The sequence below is a fragment of the Vigna angularis genome, chromosome 6 (genome assembly GCF_016808095.1).
Source record: "Vigna angularis cultivar LongXiaoDou No.4 chromosome 6, ASM1680809v1, whole genome shotgun sequence".
Classification (NCBI taxonomy): domain Eukaryota; kingdom Viridiplantae; phylum Streptophyta; class Magnoliopsida; order Fabales; family Fabaceae; genus Vigna; species Vigna angularis.
Window position 1 is genome coordinate 28,583,065 of NC_068975.1, and position 19,954 is coordinate 28,603,018.

The 19,954-nt window shown below is 34.3% G+C and overlaps 1 protein-coding gene across 3 annotated transcripts; it reads left to right on the top strand.

Moving 5' to 3' along the window:
• Window positions 1–12,041: 12,041 nt before the first annotated feature.
• On the top strand, window positions 12,042–15,688 carry LOC108342585 (uncharacterized). 3 transcript variants are annotated; one of them, XM_017580376.2, is made up of 12 exons: window positions 12,042–12,291; window positions 12,374–12,422; window positions 12,847–12,993; window positions 13,724–13,854; window positions 13,939–14,008; window positions 14,140–14,230; window positions 14,441–14,510; window positions 14,610–14,705; window positions 14,797–14,896; window positions 14,993–15,076; window positions 15,184–15,251; window positions 15,438–15,688. In XM_017580376.2, exons 1-12 carry the CDS (start codon window positions 12,130–12,132, stop codon window positions 15,567–15,569), a joined length of 1,200 nt encoding a protein of 399 aa, XP_017435865.1. In that variant the 5' UTR covers window positions 12,042–12,129; the 3' UTR covers window positions 15,570–15,688. The 3 variants fall into 3 exon arrangements, with proteins under 3 accessions (XP_017435865.1, XP_017435864.1, XP_052735218.1); XM_017580375.2 differs by having other exon boundaries at window positions 15,160–15,251; window positions 15,438–15,686; XM_052879258.1 differs by lacking the exon at window positions 15,184–15,251 and having other exon boundaries at window positions 15,438–15,580.
• The last annotated feature ends 4,266 nt before the right edge of the window (window positions 15,689–19,954 follow it).

The window sequence follows — 19,954 nt, forward strand, 5'->3', positions numbered from 1 at the left end:
AATGTATGGTTTATGATATGTGAGATCGAGTAAAGTCTGAGATAGAGCCATAATCTACTGGTTATGTGTGTGTGATCAAATAGAGTTAGAGATGTAACCATAATCTAGTACTTTTGTGTGTGAAGCCTATAATCTATTCTAAATTGTTGATATGATGTCTTTATAATATAAATATAATCGTTTTCAAAGAGAAAATATGTTGAAAGGTTGTAAATCATACATTGAGATTAGACAAAAGATTATTTTACTATATTAATATTTGATTCACATGAAAAAGATATTAGAAGGTGAAAATTGACGGAGTTTTTTATAACTTAGAATTTGGTGTGAAAAATATCTATATTTAGAATAGGTTTAATTCTTTCGGACATCCCTATATGTGTAGGTTTGTCTCAAATAGGTCCTCATATTCTAAATGGTCTCAGTTAGGTCCTTTATTGTGTAAAATTGAATCAATTTGGGTCTCGTCGTTAATTACGCTGGACGACGTTAAAAATTGTGGTTGATGGCTTGGTGACTGGGCAAATTTTATTCACGTGGCAGCATTTCAACACCTGAGCTGGATTTTATTTATTTACAGTTTAAAAAAAATTATTTTAATCAAAACTCAACGTTTAGTTAAGGAAAACTGATTAAAAGTTATGATTAGTGGTTTGATTGTTGAGTGCGTGCCAGATTGGGGAAATTTGGGAAACCACAACAACCAAGCCTTGACAAAACCACAACATTGTCATCCTTCATCGCCGCCACTGCCTCGCACCACCACCACGCACACGCCGCCACAAGGCCACTACCACCGCTGTCGTGCTGCAAAGCCCTTTTCAGGTTGTTGTCGCCGTAAGAATTGCGCCACTCAACGCGACTCAATGCGAGAATCTACAACCATTGTTCCGAAAACCTATTCGAAACCCAAATGAAGTAAATCGCATCTTCACCGTTCTCTAATCACCTTTACCCGCCACCTACATCACTACCATGAATCTTCATCTTCTCCAACATAACCACCATGATTCCACCCCTGAAACTCACAGAAAAATTCTAAACTGAAAGAACCCTAAAAACCTAAATCACCATCATGACAACCTCTACATTCTTGCTCCTCACTGCCACCAATACTAACGCGAACCCAGCCAACCATTCGAACCTTCATCTTGCCACCACAGAGCATCAGCAGCGCCGCGAGGAGAAGAGGCAAAACCCTATCGCGAAGAGAGGCAAGGGTTCGAACCCTAGCGCAACCTTCCTTGCCACCGTCGTGCAACCTGCCTCCATCAACCTTCATCTTCGCGCTTCTCAACCATCAACAACCCGAACCTACAAGAAGAAACCTAGAGAAGAAATCCCCAATTTCCAACCACAACAACCAAGCCAAAAAAACCCTATTTTTTTTAATTTTCCCAATCTATGCACTCAACAATCAAACCACTAATCCCTAACTTTTAATCAGTTTTCCCTAAGTAAAATGTTGTGTTTTTATTAAAATAAAGTTTTTTAAAATTATAAATAAATAAAATCCAGCTCAGGTGTCCAAATGCTGCCACATGAATAAAATTTGTTAAGTCACCAAGCCACGAGCCATAATTTTTAACGTCGCTCAGCGTAATTAACGACAAGACCCAAATTGATTCAATTTTACATAATAAGGTACCTAATTGAGATCATTTAGAATACGAAGATCTATTTGAGACAAACCTACACAAATAGGGATGTCCGAAAGGATTAAACCTTTAAAATATTGTAAGAAAATTATTTTGAAAAATTATTTAAAGAAAAATATAAATATATATGTGTGTGTCGATATGCATAATGAATGAATAAATAAAATATAATTTGAAATGAGAATTTATAAGTGTAACATATGAAAAAGAAAATACATCCTTCTTTATTTGAAAGGACTTAAATTAATTATTTCTTAATGTGTGCAGTAGAGAAAAAACATGATTTTATCTTATATCTTTCACTTTAAAATAATATTCTTCATAGGATTAATTATGTTTTTAGTCCCTAAACTATCAAGCGAATTTGTTTTTAGTCCCTCTTTTAAAGTAAGGTACATTTTCGTCCTCCTCCTTAAGGAAACCTTAATTTTTGGTCCTCAAAAACTAACACCATTTAAAACCAGCAGTTGTGGCTAACGTCTGGCCACGTGTGTTCACAACTTTCCTTCGTATCTCTTGCCACGTGTGATTGCATGTTTGATGACATGTGTTAAGTGATTTTTTTACACGAATGAAATTAGGATTGTTGTACTTAGAAAATTAGGGATTTTTATACGCGAATGAAATTGGGGTTCTTACACTTAAAATTAGTAACAACTCTCTTGAAGCTAGTTAGGGTTCGTGTTCCTTCCCTCAATTTGCTTTCGCGATTGTTGTGGGTCCAGTGTGTGCATTGTGTGTCAAAGAAAGGCGATTCGAAGAAGAAGGTAATTATCTAGTTTTGGTTTACTGTTGCTTGTTTGATGTGAATTGTATGTGTAAATTTTTCATTTTACCATGTAGGAAGAAATGGTTTTTGACGTTTCTCTGCATCATATGGGGAAGTTCATGAAGAATAAGGAAGTAGAATATGTGGGAGGAGAAATACATGTTATAAAAGGGATTGATCTCGACATGTGGTCTTACTTTGAAGCAGTGGGATTTGTTAAAGAATTCAAGTATGATGCAGGCTTCAAGCTATGGTGGAAGGGGTCGAAACAAAAGGCCATGAACAACCTTAGAACACTCAAAGATGACAATGAAGCAATGTTGTTGGCTGTATATGCAGAGGAAAATAACGATGAGGTTGAAATCTATGTCCAACGTCTTCAACCCAGTCAACCAATTGAAATTAACTTTCTTACTTTTGGTGAAGAGGCACATGAAGTTCACATATAAGAGATGGAGGAAGAGGTTATTGTGAAAGAACAACATGGTTATGTTGTTGAAGAAGGTGACGCAGTGGATGAAGAAGATATATATGTTGGTGGGGTGGAGGGGAATGTGGAATGTAGAAGACATCCTAATGGATGACGAAGAGGAAGAGGGGAATGTTGAGGGAGAAAATGTAGAGAGGGGTGAGGAACAACCTTATGTTCATGAGGAAGAGGAACAACAAGAGGAAGATGAAGAGGAAGAGCAAGAGTAAGAGGGCAGTGTGGTTGAGGGCGAAGTGTTGGAAAATGTGGATGACAATGAAGAGGAAAGAATGACAAATGATGATGATGGGTTTGGGATGGAGGAAGAGAGAAGAAATATTAATCCTATTTTGGATAGGTGAAGTAGAATGAAAAAGAAAAAGAAAACTGTTAGGAGAAGAATCCAAGGTAATGAAGGGTCATTTATGATTAATGAAGAAGTTGGAGAGCATGAGATAAATGAAGATTGCAATACAGATGAGTTGTCTTCAAATGTAGATAGTGATGAGGCTGTGAGTGAGAATAAGAGGTAGTTTCCAAAGTATAGAGCAGATGATATGACCAAGAGTTTCAAATTTAAATTGGGGATGGAGTTTAAGTCTTTCAAAGATTTTAAAAGTGCCCTACAGGAGCATAGCGTTTTAAATGGAAAAGAAGTGAAGTTTGTGAAGAATGATTTGAGGAGAGTGAGGGCAGTTTGTAAAAAGGGATGTGGTTTTGTAATTATGGCTAGCAAGGTAGGAGGTAACCAAACTTTTAGAGTGAAAACTCTAGTTGGGCATAAGTGTGGAAGGGTTTTTGGTAACAAAAGTGTTAGTGTGCAATGGATTGCACAAGTATTGGTTGGTAGATAGATTTGTAAATGTAGGAGGCATGATAGTCATCCAAATCATAGATGAAATCAAAAAGTCATATAATGTTGGAATAACTCATTGGAAGGCTGGAAGAGCAAAGAAAATTGTAATGGATTCTTTAATGGGTGATGAAGAACGACAATATGGTCGTCTTTATGATTATGTGGCTGAATTAGTAAGAGTGAAGGCTGGAACCTTCAAAATTAAGGTCAATCAACCCCAACCCACTTTGCCACCAAGGTTTGGGTCATTTTACATGTGTTTAGATGGTTGTAATGAGGGGTTTTTAGGTAGTTGCAGACCATTCATTGGGGTAGATGGTTGTTTTTTGAAGACAACATATGTAGGTTAGTTGTTAGTGGCCGTAGGAAGAGACCCTAATGACCAATATTTCCCACTAGCTTTTGTTGTGGTAGAAAATGAATGCAAAGAGACATGAAGGTGGTTTTTGACACTGCTGCTTGATGATATTGAGGGCATAGATTGCCAACGCTGGATCTTTATTTCGGATCAGCAAAAGGTAACCTGAAAATTTACTTTCGTTTCAAATTTCATTTGATTATGTACTAATGGATGATGTCATTTGGTTGTAGGGATTAATGACAATATTTGAAGAGATCTTGAATGGGGTAGAGCATAGGTTGTGTTTAAGGCATTTGTACAACAACTACAAGAAGAAATTTGGTGAAGGCCTACTCATTAGAGACCTTATGATGGGGGCTGCCAAGGAAACATACTTTCAAGAATGGGAAAAAAAAGGGTGAGTTAAAGAATGTGAATATTGATGCTTATAATTGGTTAATGACAATACCAACTAAATCTTGGTGTAAACATGCTTTTAATGCTTATCCTATATGTGATGTGTTGATGAATAACTTGTCGGAGTCATTTAATAGTACCATTTTACTAGCAAGAGACAAACCTATAATTATAATGATGGAATATATTAGGTCATACATTATGAGTAGGTTTGCAACACTTAGGGAAAAAGTTAACACATATTCTGGTGATGTTATGCCTAAACCGAGAAAAAGGCTGCATAGGGAAGTTGAAAAGAGTGGGAATTGGCTTCCAGTTTGGGCAGGGGGTTCACAATTTGAAGCTACTCATGGCTTTACAATGAAGAAGTTTGTAGTTGATCTAAGTAATCACACTTGTACTTGTTACTTTTTGGATTTTGTAGGAATACCTTGTAGACATGTTGTTGCTGCCATTCATTACAAATTAGAAAACTCATAACGTTATGTTCATCCTTATTACAAGAAAGATGCTTATCAAACTTGTTATGCACCTATTATAATTCCTATCAATGGACAACAACTTTGACCTACATCTGACTCTGAACCACTACTACCACCCACTTATAAAACACCTCCTGGGAGGCCAAAAAAATTAAGAAGACGACAAGCTGATGAATATGTTAACCATTCAAAGTTGTCCAAGAAAAATATTGGTATGAAGTGTAGCAGGTGTAATGAATATGGACACAATGTAAGAAGTTGTAGAAAGGGGAAGAAAAGCAAGGTAATTATTCATCCTGATGTTATTTACATTTTCATTAATTTACAAGTATTTCAATTCTAAGTACCTTACTCCTTTCACAGAACACAAGGGAAGCATCTGGAAGAACATCTACAACAATTGCAAGATCATTTGGAGGAACATCAAGAAGACAAACATCAACTGCTGGACCATCAAGGAGGGTAGCTGCAACACATGGAGGGGCTGCATCAAGCTCATAAGGTCGAAGAACATCAGGAAGGGGAGCTGGTACAGATGCAGGGGCTGCATCAAAAACACAAGGTCCAACAACATCAACAATGGGAGCTGGGACAGAAGCAGGGGCTGCATCAACATCACAAACTGGAGGGAAAGAATATCATCTGCAAGACTGGCTGCACAAAAATAGGATCTCAAGCTAGTAGCAATTGATTGAAATTGTAGTGTAGCCATGTGACTTTTTGTAAAGAAATATATAATGTACTGAATGTGACCCACTTAGACAGACCATTTGTAGTGGCCACATTATTTTGGACCACTTTTTTGTCCTGTAGTAGCACATGCAGTGTTAATTGAAGTAGGTTGGGACCACTTTTTGTATCACTTTATATTATTCAATGCAATGTTTTGTTTTAATGTTCAGGGACCACTACAATTACTTTTTTGTTGTTGAGTTTTTATACATCACAGTCCACACACCTCTCTTCAACTTAAATACATCACAGTCCACACACCTCTCTGTTGCACCATGTTCATTCTGTGTGATTCCAGAATCAGTCTTTCATTGTTGTGTTTTCAGTTTGGTGATAGTAAGCCTTATAATTGTAGGTTATTTTTGTGCATTCAAACTTCTTTGAGTCATTTTTAATAGTGCCTAATCCTTTCATTCATTCACACCTCATTTTCCTCCTGTCATCAACTATTTTACTACATAATTTCCCATCCTAAGGTCTAATCTGGGTTAATGATGTTTTTGTGCTATTTGGGACCTTTAACAACTTTAAATTGATGTTTAAAAGTTGTAATCACTGTTCATTTAGTCATATCTTTGGCCTATTCTCAAGTTGAATTCTGAAGTTCATTTCTCAACTTGAAAACAACTTACCATCTATGCAGCATTTAATCATTGTTGAACATCTTATATCTGTGGTTCTAGTGTCTTTCTCATATTTCAAATGTTGTCATACACTTAATTTCAGTCATCAAAGTCTATTCCAATTTGTGTGCTTAAAATTGGGTGGTACAGTTGGCTATTTTGAAGGAATAAGAGGTTTGACAAGTCAAATTTTGAGATACTGTGATTTTATCAGAAAAAGCAGTGCAAAAAAGTTTATTTTCATGAATTAAACATGTTAAGATAAAGACAATTTGATTTGTAATTATCCTCTGCATTTTGACTACCTAGACCACCAATTTTAAGCCTACTTTTTACTGAAAAAGCTGCTGAATCAGTGTTTTTTTGTGTTAATTCTGGTTTGGTGCATTCTTGCTACAGTGTGTTTGAGCTACTGTGACATCTGTTTTGGTGCATTCACAACCACAAAGTTATACCTACTAAGCTAGGCTCATATGAAGTGAAAAGGGGTTGCAGTTGGAACAAGAAGAAGGCTTTGTACCATTTTCATTTTCTGTTATTCCAACAGCTTAAAACTGTTGTCTTAGAAATCCTTTGACAGCTTCCATATTTATTTCGCTAAGTGGCTTGGGAAAATTATCTTGAAGCAATTCCAAGTTCACATTTCAAAATTGAAAATCTTCTTTACTGATACACCACCAATTATATGTTAAAACTCATTTATTTCAAATCACAGCAATAATCTTGATACAAATGCACATAACACAAACATAATGTCATAATTGAACTCAACTTCAAAGTTCTGCTACATCACAACATTACCAATCTAATTACAATTTATCTTGAACACAAACATAATACATAACATCACTGTCAATACCCATGACAATACAAAGAACACCAACATCATTTTGAAATTTTTCCTCTCCTGCTCTAATTTCCTCTTCAACTTATCCTTCTTCTTCCTTAGATCCAATACAACCTTTTCCATACAGACTTCAACTTCTTCACTCTTCCTTTGTAAGCTTCCTTCATTTTCATAATGTCCTTCATCAACCCATTCAAAGTAGTTACAACTTGCATTACTCTGCAAAAGAAATTACAAATCAGTAATACAAACTTCATCACAATAAGTTAAGCATTTTTTGTCACTTACTGCCCAATTTCTACATCTATAAAATAGTCTCCCTTTGTTCTTCAATGTAGTTGTCTTCAACACCAACAATCTTTCCCCACAACCACACATTTTTGAAGCTAAGTGAGAGAAGGATCCACATGTTTGGGACATTCCTGAACCAATGCTCCTTCGCGTGTAACCAGTCCCTCCACTGTCAGCTTTCATTTCCCTTCAACAGTGATTTCGAAAGTAAATCAAGAAAGATCCCTTTATTCCCAACCAAAACCCTATATCCCAAATCCATCCATTTATTCACATGAAAGAGAACTATCAACTTACGTGACCAAGTACATCAATGTTCAAGAAGATAAAATTCAACCTTTTGCTCTTCAACCTCCTTTCCACCTTAAATGATGATCTCGTCTTTGCTCTTCACCCTTCACAACACACTTTGAAGCTAACTTTACCAATCAACCTAATAAACCAATATTCTCACTTTGCATTAAAAAATACCAACGTGGCAAGAGATACGAAGGAAAACTGTGAACACACGTGGCCAGACGTTAGCCACATCAGCTGTTTTAAACTGTGTTAGTTTTGGAGGATCAAAAATTAAGGTTTCCTTAAGGAGTAGGACTAAAATGTACCTTACTTTGAAAGAGAGACTAAAAACAAATTTGTTTGATAGTTTAGGGACCAAAAACATATTTAACCCTTCTTCATATTAAAATTAATTATTAGGTATCAATTTGACTTTTATTTAAATAATATTTGGAGATTTTATAGTTTTGAAAAAAAAAAAGTATAATTATAATTAATTTGTTCACGTGTGTTTTGACCATGAATGACATTATATACTAGATATCTAGAAAATGCATGTTCCTCATTGTAATAAAAAAATTTCTTTTAATAAAAAAAATGCATGTATTTAAATTACTTTTATTTAAGTAATTTCTGAAGTCAGTTCATCATTGTAATAAAAAAATGCATGTATTTTAATAAATTTTAAATTAATTTAAACAAAAACAATTACATATAATTGAAGGACGAAATGAGTAGATTGATTACTTTTAAGTTGTACTACTATAAGGCATTCATCTGAACTTTGTGCAGCCGATACACTCACGGTCAGTGTGATTGTCTCTCTTTTTGCATCACAATTGGGTTGCATGAAAATATAATTTAGTTTTTTAGTTTTCATGTTTCATAACAATTGGGCCTAAAGGGAAAGGTGGTTTATTTGGGTGTTGCTTCATCCACCACTCCAAGTGCTCCTGCACCTCTCCACTATTTTTTTTTATTCCAAAAATACTTTACACCTTTTTACTATTTTCTTTTATTCCAAAAATATCATATACCTCTCCACTATATTCAACAATCTTTCTCTTTCTCTCCCCACATTAATGGAGCATTCACATGGTTTACACTTAAACTTGTGATATATTGCAAAATTTTATTTACACTTTTCCTTAAATAAGTTTGATTCAATCTTATTTTCACTGTTCAATATTTTTGTTTTCTTCAAATTACTTAATAAATAGTAAAATTTTGTTCTAAATTTCTAGAAAAATGTTTATATATATGTATGTGTTTTTTTTACATTTAATATCTATAAATTTTAACATTATATTATGTTTTAACTTACTGACATGTTTGACTCAAATAACTTGAATAAAGTATTTATTTTTTTAGATAAATAATATAAAAATATTATTAAATACTTAAAATATAAAAGAAAAGTTATTTGTTAAAGATTTGAAATTTATTTAGTTCTTCGTCATTATAAAGTTAGTATATAATAATAATAATAATATATTATTTACTATTAATATTATTATGTTTATTATTTTATATTAGCATCTAACTTTTAAGTTTATAAAATGGAAGTGGTAGAAGCACTAATATTGAAGTTTCCTCTGAATTTTATATTTTTCAATATATTACAAGTTTAAATCTAAGTCATATGAATACTTCATTAATAAAGAGAAAGATTGTTGAGGATAGTGGAGAGGTGTAGGGTATTTTTGAAATAAAAAAAATAATAGAGAGATATAGAGTAGTTTTGGAATAAAAGAAAAAAGTGAAGAGACGCAGAAACACCTGGGATAGTAGAGGAAGCGACACTCGATTTATTTTCCTAATTCTGGCCCATATCAAAGCAAGGAGCAATAACTTTTTTTAAATTTATCAAATTTCTTCTTACACCCCCATCAAAAATTTCCTAAAAAGTACTTCCCTAATGGCGGGATTGTCTTTCAGAAAAACATTTTCAAATTTACTTTAATGTGTTTTCAAAAATCAAATCCTAAATGACACGGTACTGAAAGAGATTTAGGGTGGAGGAAGCAATAACTTAATTTTAATTTTATCTTTTATGCACCATTCCGCTATAGTCAGCATTATGAGAAGATTGAAATTCAATTACATTAAACATTAATTATTATATACACTGAAATAATTGTGTAAAAAATATACAATAAAATAAAGATATTGAAAGTTGAAACTACTCATCCATGTTAGAGCTTCTTATGTCAATTACCATCCACTCCATATTTAGATAAAAAATATTTCGACTGTGCAATTTTTTTCATCAACAAATAACTACCTATTTCACAAATATATATACTTTTTTTCATTTACAAGGGTATGCTTTAGAATTATAATTTTATATAAAAAAATTGTAATTAATTATCAAATAATTATTCAAATTTGACCGCCCAAAGTAATATTTTTTTTTCTCTATATCAAACGTTCTTTCTGGATGCTTTATTTTTTTCTTTAAATATTTAATTCAGAGTGTTTCATTCTACACTTCCATTTCAAGATCTCATCCTTCACTTTCAAAAATTATATTTTTAACCTTCTAACATCTTATCCTTGTCTTGCACCTCAAACTTTTTCAAAAATTTTAATTTTAACTTTAAAAAATATATTTTTATTTCCTTCTTTTTCTTATTAAAAACACTTTACAACACCGTAATAATAATTAAATTTAAAATTCAAATATTATTTAATATAATTTTATATTTTAATAATTATAAAAATATGATTTATATTATAAAATATTAGTTATATTAAAAGTATAAAAATAAAATAATAAAAATAAAAATAATAAAAATAAAAATAAAATTATATTAAATAAAATATTTAAATATATTAAATTATATTAAAATCTTAAATTAAATTAAATAATTATTAAATTTTAAATAAAAAATAAATTTTTAAAAACAATTATTCATCGGATATGGATATGTGAACCATTACTTATCAGATATCTATATCCGATCATCGTATCTTTTCAAAATTTTGTTTTTTTATTAAATTTTAATAATTATTGAATTTAATTTAATATTTTAATACAATTTAATATTTTTAAATACATGAAATATTATTTTTATTTTCATTATTATAATTCTTATTTTAGTTATTATTATTTTAATCTTTTTAATAAAACTATTATGAAAATATAAATCATATGTTAGTAATTATTAAAATATAAAAATATAATAAATAATATTATAATTTTTATTTAAATTCAATATTTGTTAAATTTTAAATAAAAAACAAAAGTATTAGCATATTTTATGCATTTTAATATCTGATAAACAAGTTTTTAAAATTTTGATTTTTAATTAAAATTTAATAATTATTTAATTTAATTTAATATTTTAATATATTTTAATATATTAAATAAAATTTATTATTACTATTTATTTTCATTATTTTTATTTTTATTTTTATTATTTTATTTTTAAGTTTTTAATATAATTATTATTATAATATAAATCATATTTTAATAATTATTAAAATATTAAATTATATTTAAATTTTAAGTTAAATTAAATTATTATTAAAGTGGTGAAGAATGCTTTTAATAAGAAAAAAAAATGAAAAAATATTTATTAAAGTTGAAATGAAAATTTTGAAAAAGTTGGAGACGTAGGATGAGATGAGATGTTAGAAGGTTAAAAATGTAATTTTTAGAGGTGGAGGATGAAATCTTAGAAGTGTAGGATGAAACACTCTTTAATTCACATGTTATTTGTATTAGGATATTTGCGGGTTTGACATAACTTCATTCATTACAATAATATCGTGTTTGGTTAGATTATATTTTCGCATTTTCATGGTAAATCTAATTTGTTTGTAATCAGATTGAATTGTGTTACATCAATTGTCAAAATTTTAGAAAGTTATTTTTATTAAAAGTTACATTTTTTAAGTATCAAAAACTAATTTGAAAAAATAAGATAGTTTTTATAAAAATTAATTCAAATAAATTATATATAACATAATAAATTAGTTTAAGTTGTGTTAAATTTAACCTATTAATAAATAAAATTTAATTAAATTAAATTGGGTCAATAATTCGATACAATTAACCTTTAACTTTTGCACTTAATAGTTTTCTTTTTTCTCTTGACTATATCAAATTACTGCTTAAACATTCCTAAGGAAATTCTTAAACATGTACCTTTGATATATGTGAGAGAGAAATTTTTTAAAGAAAAAAAAATGAAAAATTGTGGATTTATCCTCTCCCAGGAGCACTATAAAACAAGAGATGAAAACAGGATGTGGGATTATGGCTCTCAGATATTTCTGCACTACAAATATTTCAACCAGATATCATGAAGCTTCTACTAAAACTCCTGTTCCACCTTCTTTCTCTTTAACAAACTCAGGCATGCACAGTTCCACCCCAGAGGCAAACACCAAGAACAAGTCTACTGCTGACAACTTGAAGAGCATAGTCAACGCTCTCGTGCTTCCTTCCATTTCATCTTCTCCACTTCACTCTCTCCACAAAGGTAACTGGGTCAAGCTCATTTGTGGTGCAAGCTTTGAGGTATGTAAACGTAAACAAACTCTGTTTTGTTTCTCAAAGAGTTTCTCATACTTCCAATAACACACTCTCTCTCCATATATAGGATGTTGTTGATATCAGAAATCTCAGCCTGGTTTACACTCTTGCTGGAGGTAAGGACTTTTGTTTGGGGTTAGAGTAATATAGCAGACAATATATACATTCATGATAATCAGCATGCTGTGGCCCTTTTTTTCTTTTGGACAATTGAAGCTTCCTTGAGCATTGCTTTCCATCATTATAAATTCTTTGAGTGGATTCAGCTCTGCCAAAATTATGGCTTTTGGATTTTCATTATGGACAAAAGTTAAATGCAATTCTGTATGTGTTCTTGGTTTTATTCTAATCAGAATTAGAGTTTCATTTCATCTTGTTTTTACACGAATTAGGGAAAATTTATTTATGATCGGAGAATAACACCAAAAGGAATTGCATTCATCTAATATTTTCTCTCTCATTGTTTAAGTTATGCAAACTTGATCTTATTATTAACTCTTAGGAATGTCAAGTGGTCTAAATTGGATTAAATGGTTGCAGTTGACTGCATTGACTGTGCCGCTGATGCAGCAGTTGTTAGTGCTGTGAATGAAGGAATTGAAGCTGCAAGAGATATTGTGTGCGTTAGGAGGCCGTGGGTGATGATCAGTGTCAATGATGATAAAGATCTTCATTTTCGAAAAGCCGGTAAGTTTTAATTGGGTGCCTGTGTCAGAAATATTGTGGCCTGAAGGACCTTGCAAGTGGTTAAATTATCAAGATCCATTTCAATTAGTTTTACAATTAAAAGATTTGCAGGGTGAACACACCCATTTTGTTCTTGGCCATAATATATTGTTGTAAGCAAGTCCATATATTCAGAACATAGTTTACATATTTGAATTTCAGTACCTCTGGTGTATAACTTGACTGATTGGTTGTTGCTTTAACCAAAAATATGTCAGTCTTTTTAAAGTTAGCCCTTATATAATGATCCAGGAAGGTTAGAAAGGGAACACATGATATCCAAATTCAGAATACGAGTAAACAATTTCCAATTTGAAGTCTACCTACTCACTATATGGTGAGAGGGTTATGTACTTCAACATTGATGAAGTGGCAGTTTGATCTCTAAAATGAAAACTTGTACTCTTTATATTCATAATCTTGACCATAGGGCTATGTTCATGCAGGAGTTATGATATAAAAAAGAAAAACGTATATCAAAGAACTTGTTCCTCTGATATTGTTCCGTGGAGACAAGGGTTGTGATAGTCAGAATGCCACTATGATGGCATGTCACTACAAAAGCATGATCATCTTTTATTATCATCGTATTGAAAGTTTTTTCTCAAATGACAAAGATTCAATATGATGCATCAGGTTTTAAAGCTTAATATATCACTTACACATATGAATATTCGTTTCTTCTGAACAGAATTTGATCCAGAGGAATGTCCAGCAGACTGTTCACGGCCTTGTGAAAATGTGTGCCCTGCTAATGCAATATCATTCCTTGGGAAATCTTCGGGAATTTCATGTAATACTGAAGCAACAAGTGTACTGAAGGTTTTAACTTGCTTTTACAAACTTCTTCAGAACATACGGCTATGTTTTTAAAAGTTGTAATGTTTAATTGGCTATAACCTGCAGGATGGAGTCATAACAGAACGCTGCTATGGCTGTGGTCGCTGTCTTCCAGTTTGCCCCTATGATAAAATAAGTGGGATATTTCCCAGTTCCATCTATGACTATATGTTCTTAACTCTGAACTATTTAGTTCAATTGTGTTTAGTTACTATCTCAATGATGTTATTTGATTTTCAACTGTATGTACCTTTTATACTGATGTAGGAGAGGTAACATATGTAAGAGATGCTGTTACAACTGCTGATCTAATCCAGAGAGATGACATTGATGCTATGGAGATACATACAAGTGGAAGGTAATATACAAATTGATAATATCAAATAGCACAATGATCTTTCTAGAATTTTATCAAGCACTTCAAGTAAAAAAGGTATAATTCTCAATTCACGAAATGCCTTCACCAAGCCTTCTGGGCTTTCTTTCTCTTTTCATGATTGAGATACACTATTTCTTTGACGTTTTTGTTTGAATCCATTTCCTTATGTGACCTTTGATCCTTCTATAGACAGAGTAATTTGTTCAAACAACTCTGGAGTGCTCTGGGAGATTCAGTAGGGTATTTGAACCTTGTAGCTGTAAGGGGTGCCTCCAATCTGTTCTAATATTTTCAAAAAATACTTAGCCTCTTGGCTATTGGGACTTTGAATCGCCAATTTACTATTGAAATAATCCAGGTTAGCTTACCTAATGGTGGTGACTCAACAATATCCTCCATGAACTATATGTTCTCCATCATGAAACCCAATCTTCAAAGCTTCAACTTATGGCAGGTGTGCCTTTGAACATTCTCAAGTTTTTATGAGCCAAATTTTCTTCCATATTTCTGTTAACAAGTTCTCCTTTGTTTTTCAAAAACTCAAGTTAGATGGTCGTCCTATGAGTGGAGATATTGGGAGAGGAGCAACAAAGGAATCAATTGCCTTTGCTGTTCAACTGGCTAAGGCAAAAGAAAGGCCTCCTGGTTTGTACTTATAACTCATTTTATGGTCCCTTGAAAACCTTCAAGGCTTACATCCATTCTAGATTCTGTTAATGTTAGTGACACTTAACATGGTAGGTTTTCTTCAACTTGCTGGTGGAACCAATGCTCACACAATTGAAGGGTTGAAAAAAGAGGGACTCTTTCAAACAACTATTAATGGTAGTGTCCCTATTTTGTTAGTTTGTATCTCTTTTTCTCCACTTCATTATAACTATACCTTGCTTTTGGTTAACTTTTCCTAGAATATTTGCATGATGATGAATCAGCAATAAACTCATCTGGTTCACCACATGCTTTGATTGGTGGTATAGCATACGGTGGCTACGCACGGAAGGTGAATTATTTATTTATGTAGTTGTTAGATGTACATAGATGTTAGTTGCATCCCTGTGCATTAAGCAACACTGGTAGCAGATTTTTTATTACCCCTACCTAATAACAATATAAGAATTTGTTGGCTTATAGTCATATAACTCTGGCATACCACTTTGTCAAGTCTTACAATGTACATTTTGGTCAGATTGTTGGTAGAGTGTTGAGATCAATGCAATCAGAACATGGTGGAGCTGCTTCAATTGAGGATCATTCTGAGTATCTCTTGATGGCTCTTAAGGAAGCACTTGCTTTGGTGGGACCTGTTAAATGTCTATGATCTGTATTTGAAAGTGTAGCGTATACAATAGAAGAATAGAAACTTGTTAAAAAGTAATAAATCAAATCAATTTTAATTTACATTTCTAATCATAGCTTCTCTAAAACTATTTATTTCATAATTTCTTTCAGTCAATTAGTAGCACTAATTGCATATTTATGTATGTATAGGTAATCACTCTCCTACTATGAATTACATTGAACTTCTAACAAATAAACATCTTGATTCATTCACTACTATGTATCACATTTTTTACTTTTAAGGTTGTTAGAGGGAGGATATGTATTATACCCAGATAGAATGTAAACTATTTTACACTGGCTATTTAACTAATATAAAAAGGATAAATTGGTATAAAAAGTCATTTAAAAAAAAAACTTATGTTTTTGTACTTATATCTGTTTTAATTTTCTCAATACATGATATATAAAAAGATGGATCATGATATTTTAATAATTTTTTTAACAACTTTTTGATAACAAATTATGTATAATTATTTTATTGGTTTATATATTTGAAACAGATAAATCATAAACTACCGTTATTATACAAAAGTTGTCAAAACTATCGTTATTATAAAAAAGTTGTCAAAAAAAATTGTTAAAAAGACATTTTTCTAAAAAGGTGGTTGGAAAAAGTTATCTTATAATTTTAGAAATGACATAAAAAGCAACAACGAAAATCTTAAAAAACGACTGAAAATAGGTGATCATTGCGTTTCATGAAATTCCTCAATCATTTTTTGAAGACTTTATCGCTATTGTCGATCTACTCACATAATGTACTGAGATCTATACAGGGAGACAAAATAATCATAACATTGTAACTTATGCATGGTTAAGGTCATACCAATTCCAATTAAGCTCGTCGTAATAATGCCAACGAAGAAAGCTCTCTATGTGAATAAATTATAAATTTGAAAAAATTACAACTTATCTTAATCTTTAATACCTAAAATATTTAGTTGTAATATCTGTTTATGGGATAATGAAGCTAGTGAATATGATATTATAATATTTTAGTACGTGTGTCAACCTTTATTTATATTTATAGTTATTTGTTTCAGTTAACTTATATTATACTTTAAATTATATTTTTAATGAAGTATGAAAGTGGTTTTAAATCTCATTAAAAAATAAAGCCACGTGACTTTTTAGGTTGTCCTATAATCACTAAATGATTTTGAATTTTTTTTATGTTTAATTAATCTATTTGTCTCGGTGGATACTTTTGGGACCGAGAGACTAACCTGCAGATGTGTCTGGGCCGCTCGCTCGCTTTCAAACTCCTGCTATTGGCCGATCGGTGTTGGCGTAAATCAATCGGTCTTCTTCTGGACGGGGGAGGATGTACCTGCAAAAGATACTCTGACGCTCAAGTTAGGCGTGTGATTTGAAGAGTCTAAGCTCTTGGTTGAATATTTAGCGAATGATGCTTAAGTGGAAAGTACCTGGCTTTCGGTCCTGCCTTTGTATTTATAATTTACCTCATGGATCCTAAGCTGATATAAGCCCAATAAAATATAAACAGAATAAGATATAAACAAATTACCTGAATATCCGGTTGGTTGTTTGTAACCACTTGGTTAATATTTTATACTGTACACTACGCCCCCCAAGTCCGAGCTAAGCGTTTGGCTTTAGCCGTGGTTAACTATAGGACTGATGAGTTTGAGGGAGGCTGCATTTGCGGAACTGAAAGTGTTTTACCGCTCGACCTTCAACATTAATCGAGCGGGATTTACCGCTCGTCCTTCAACAGGAACCGAGAGGAATTTACCTCTCGGTCTTCAACATTAACCGAGAGGGCTTTACCTCTCGACCTTCGACATTAACCGAGCGGGATTTACCGCTCGTCCGTCAACAGGAACCGAGAGGGATTTACCTCTCGGTCTTCGACATTAATCGAGAGGGCTTTACCTCTCGACCTTCGACATTAACCGAGCGGGATTTACCACTCGTCCTTCAACAGGAACCCAGAGGAATTTACCTCTTGGTCTTCTACATTAACCAAGAGGGCTTTACCTCTCGACCTTCGACATTAACCGAGCAGGATTTACCACTCGTCCTTCAACAGGAATCGAGAGGAATTTACCTCTCGGTCTTCTACATTAATCGAGAGGGCTTTACCTCTCGACCTTCGACATTAACCGAGCGGGATTTACCGCTCGTCCTTCAACAGGAACCGAGAGGAATTTACCTCTCGGTCTTCTACATTAACCGAGAGGGCTTTACCTCTCGACCTTCGACATTAACCGAGCGGGATTTACCGCTCATCCTCCAACAGGAACCGAGAGGAATTTACCTCTCGGTCTTCCACATTAATCGAGAGGGCTTTACCTCTCGACCTTCGACATGAACCGAGCGGGATTGACCGCTCGGCCTTCAACAGGAACCGAGAGGAATTTACCTCTCGGTCTTCGACATTAATCGAGAGGGCTTTACCTCTCGACCTTCGACATTAACCAAGAGGGATTGACCGCTCGGCCTTCAACAGGAACCGAGAGGAATTTACCTCTCGGTCTTCAACATTAATCAAGAGGAATTTGCCTCTCGACCTTCGACATTAACCGAGCGGGATTTACCGCTCGTCCTTCAACAGGAACCGAGAAGAATTTACCTCTCGGTCTTCTACATTAATCGAGAGGGCTTTACCTCTCGACCTTCGACATTAACCGAGCGGGATTGACCGCTCGGCCTTCAACAGGAACCGAGAGAAATTTATCTCAAGGTCTTCGACATTAATCGAGAGAGCTTTACCTCTCGACCTTTGACATTAACCGAGCGGGATTTACCGCTCGTCCTTCAACAGGAACCGAGAAGAATTTACCTCTCGGTCTTCTACATTAATCGAGAGGGCTTTACCTCTCGACCTTTGACATTAACCGAGCGGGATTTACCGCTCGTCCTTCAACAGGAACCGAGAGGAATTTACCTCTCGGTCTTCTACATTAATCGAGAGGAATTTACCTCTCGACCTTCGAGATGAACCGAGCGGGATTGACCGTTCGGCCTTCAACAGGAACCGAGAGGAATTTACCTCTCAGTCTTCAAATTAATCGAGAGGGCTTTACCTCTCGACCTTCGACATTAACCGAGCGGGATTTACCGCTCGTCCTTCAACAGGAACCGAGAGGAATTTACCTCGCGATCTTCGACATTAACCGAGAGGGCTTTACCTCTCGACCTTCGACATTAACCGAGCGGGATTTACCGCTCGTCCTTCAACAGGAACCGAGAGGAATTTACCTCTCAGTCTTCAACATTAATCGAGAGGGTTTTACCTCTCGACCTTCGACATTAACCGAGCGCGATTTGCCGCTCGGCCTTCAACAAGAACCGAGAGGAATTTACCTCGCGATCTTCGACATTAACCGAGAGGGCTTTACCTCTCGACCTTCGACATTAACCGAGCGGGATTTACCGCTCGTCCTTCAACAGGAACCGAGAGGAATTTACATCTCGGTCTTCAACATTAATCGAGAGGATTTTACCTCTCGACCTTCGACATTAACCGAGCGGGATTTACCGCTCGTCCTTCAACAGGAACCGAGAGGAATTTACCTCTCGGTCTTCAACATTAATCAAGAGGAATTTGCCTCTCGACCTTCGACATTAACCGAGCGGGATTTACCGCTCGTCCTTCAACAGGAACCGAGAGGGATTTACCTCTCGGTCTTCAACATTAATCGAGAGGAATTTACCTCTCGACCGTCGACATTAACCGAGCGGGATTTGCTGCTCGGCCTTCAACAGGAACCGAGAGGGATTTACCTCTCGGTCTTCAACTTTAACCTAGGACTTACCGTTCGTCTTTGAGAGGGCTTTACCTCTCTCCCGAGGGGGATTTACTGCTCGGTCTTCGACCTAGGAGTGCTTCCTAGGGAAAGGGCTTTACCGTTCGGCTTTGAGAGGGTTTTACCTCTGCTTTGAGCTAGGAGTGTTTCCTAGTGAACGAGATTTACCATTCGTCTTTGAGAGGGCTTTACCTCTCTCCCGAGGGGGATTTACCGCTCGGTCTTCGACCTAGGAGTGCTTCCTAGGGAACGGGCTTTACCGTTCGGCTTTGAGAGGGTTTTACCTCTGCTTTGAGCTAGGAGTGTTTCCTAGTGAACGGGATTTACCGTTCGTCTTTGAGAGGGCTTTACCTCTCTCCCGAGAGGGATTTACCGCTCGGTCTTCGACCTAGGAGTGCTTCCTAGGGAACGGGCTTTACCGTTCGGCTTTGAGAGGGTTTTACCTCTCTCCCGAGAGGGATTTACCGCTCGGTCTTGGACTTGATCGTTAATTATGAACTTTGCTGACGAAATTGGCAATCAGTGTTTGCAATAGGAGACTTCTCCTTCGTTAATTGAATTCCATGATACTTTAAGCACGAAGTCCGTT

Bases quoted from the DNA above. Each gene is read 5' to 3' on its own strand.
- LOC108342585 (XM_017580375.2), top strand. From the start codon at position 12,130: ATGCACAGTTCCACCCCAGAGGCAAACACCAAGAACAAGTCTACTGCT. The intron at 12,994-13,723 runs GTAAGTTTTAAT...TCTTCTGAACAG, and splicing joins TCTTCATTTTCGAAAAGCCG to AATTTGATCCAGAGGAATGT. The intron at 14,706-14,796 runs GTGTGCCTTTGA...CAAAAACTCAAG, and splicing joins AAAGCTTCAACTTATGGCAG to TTAGATGGTCGTCCTATGAG.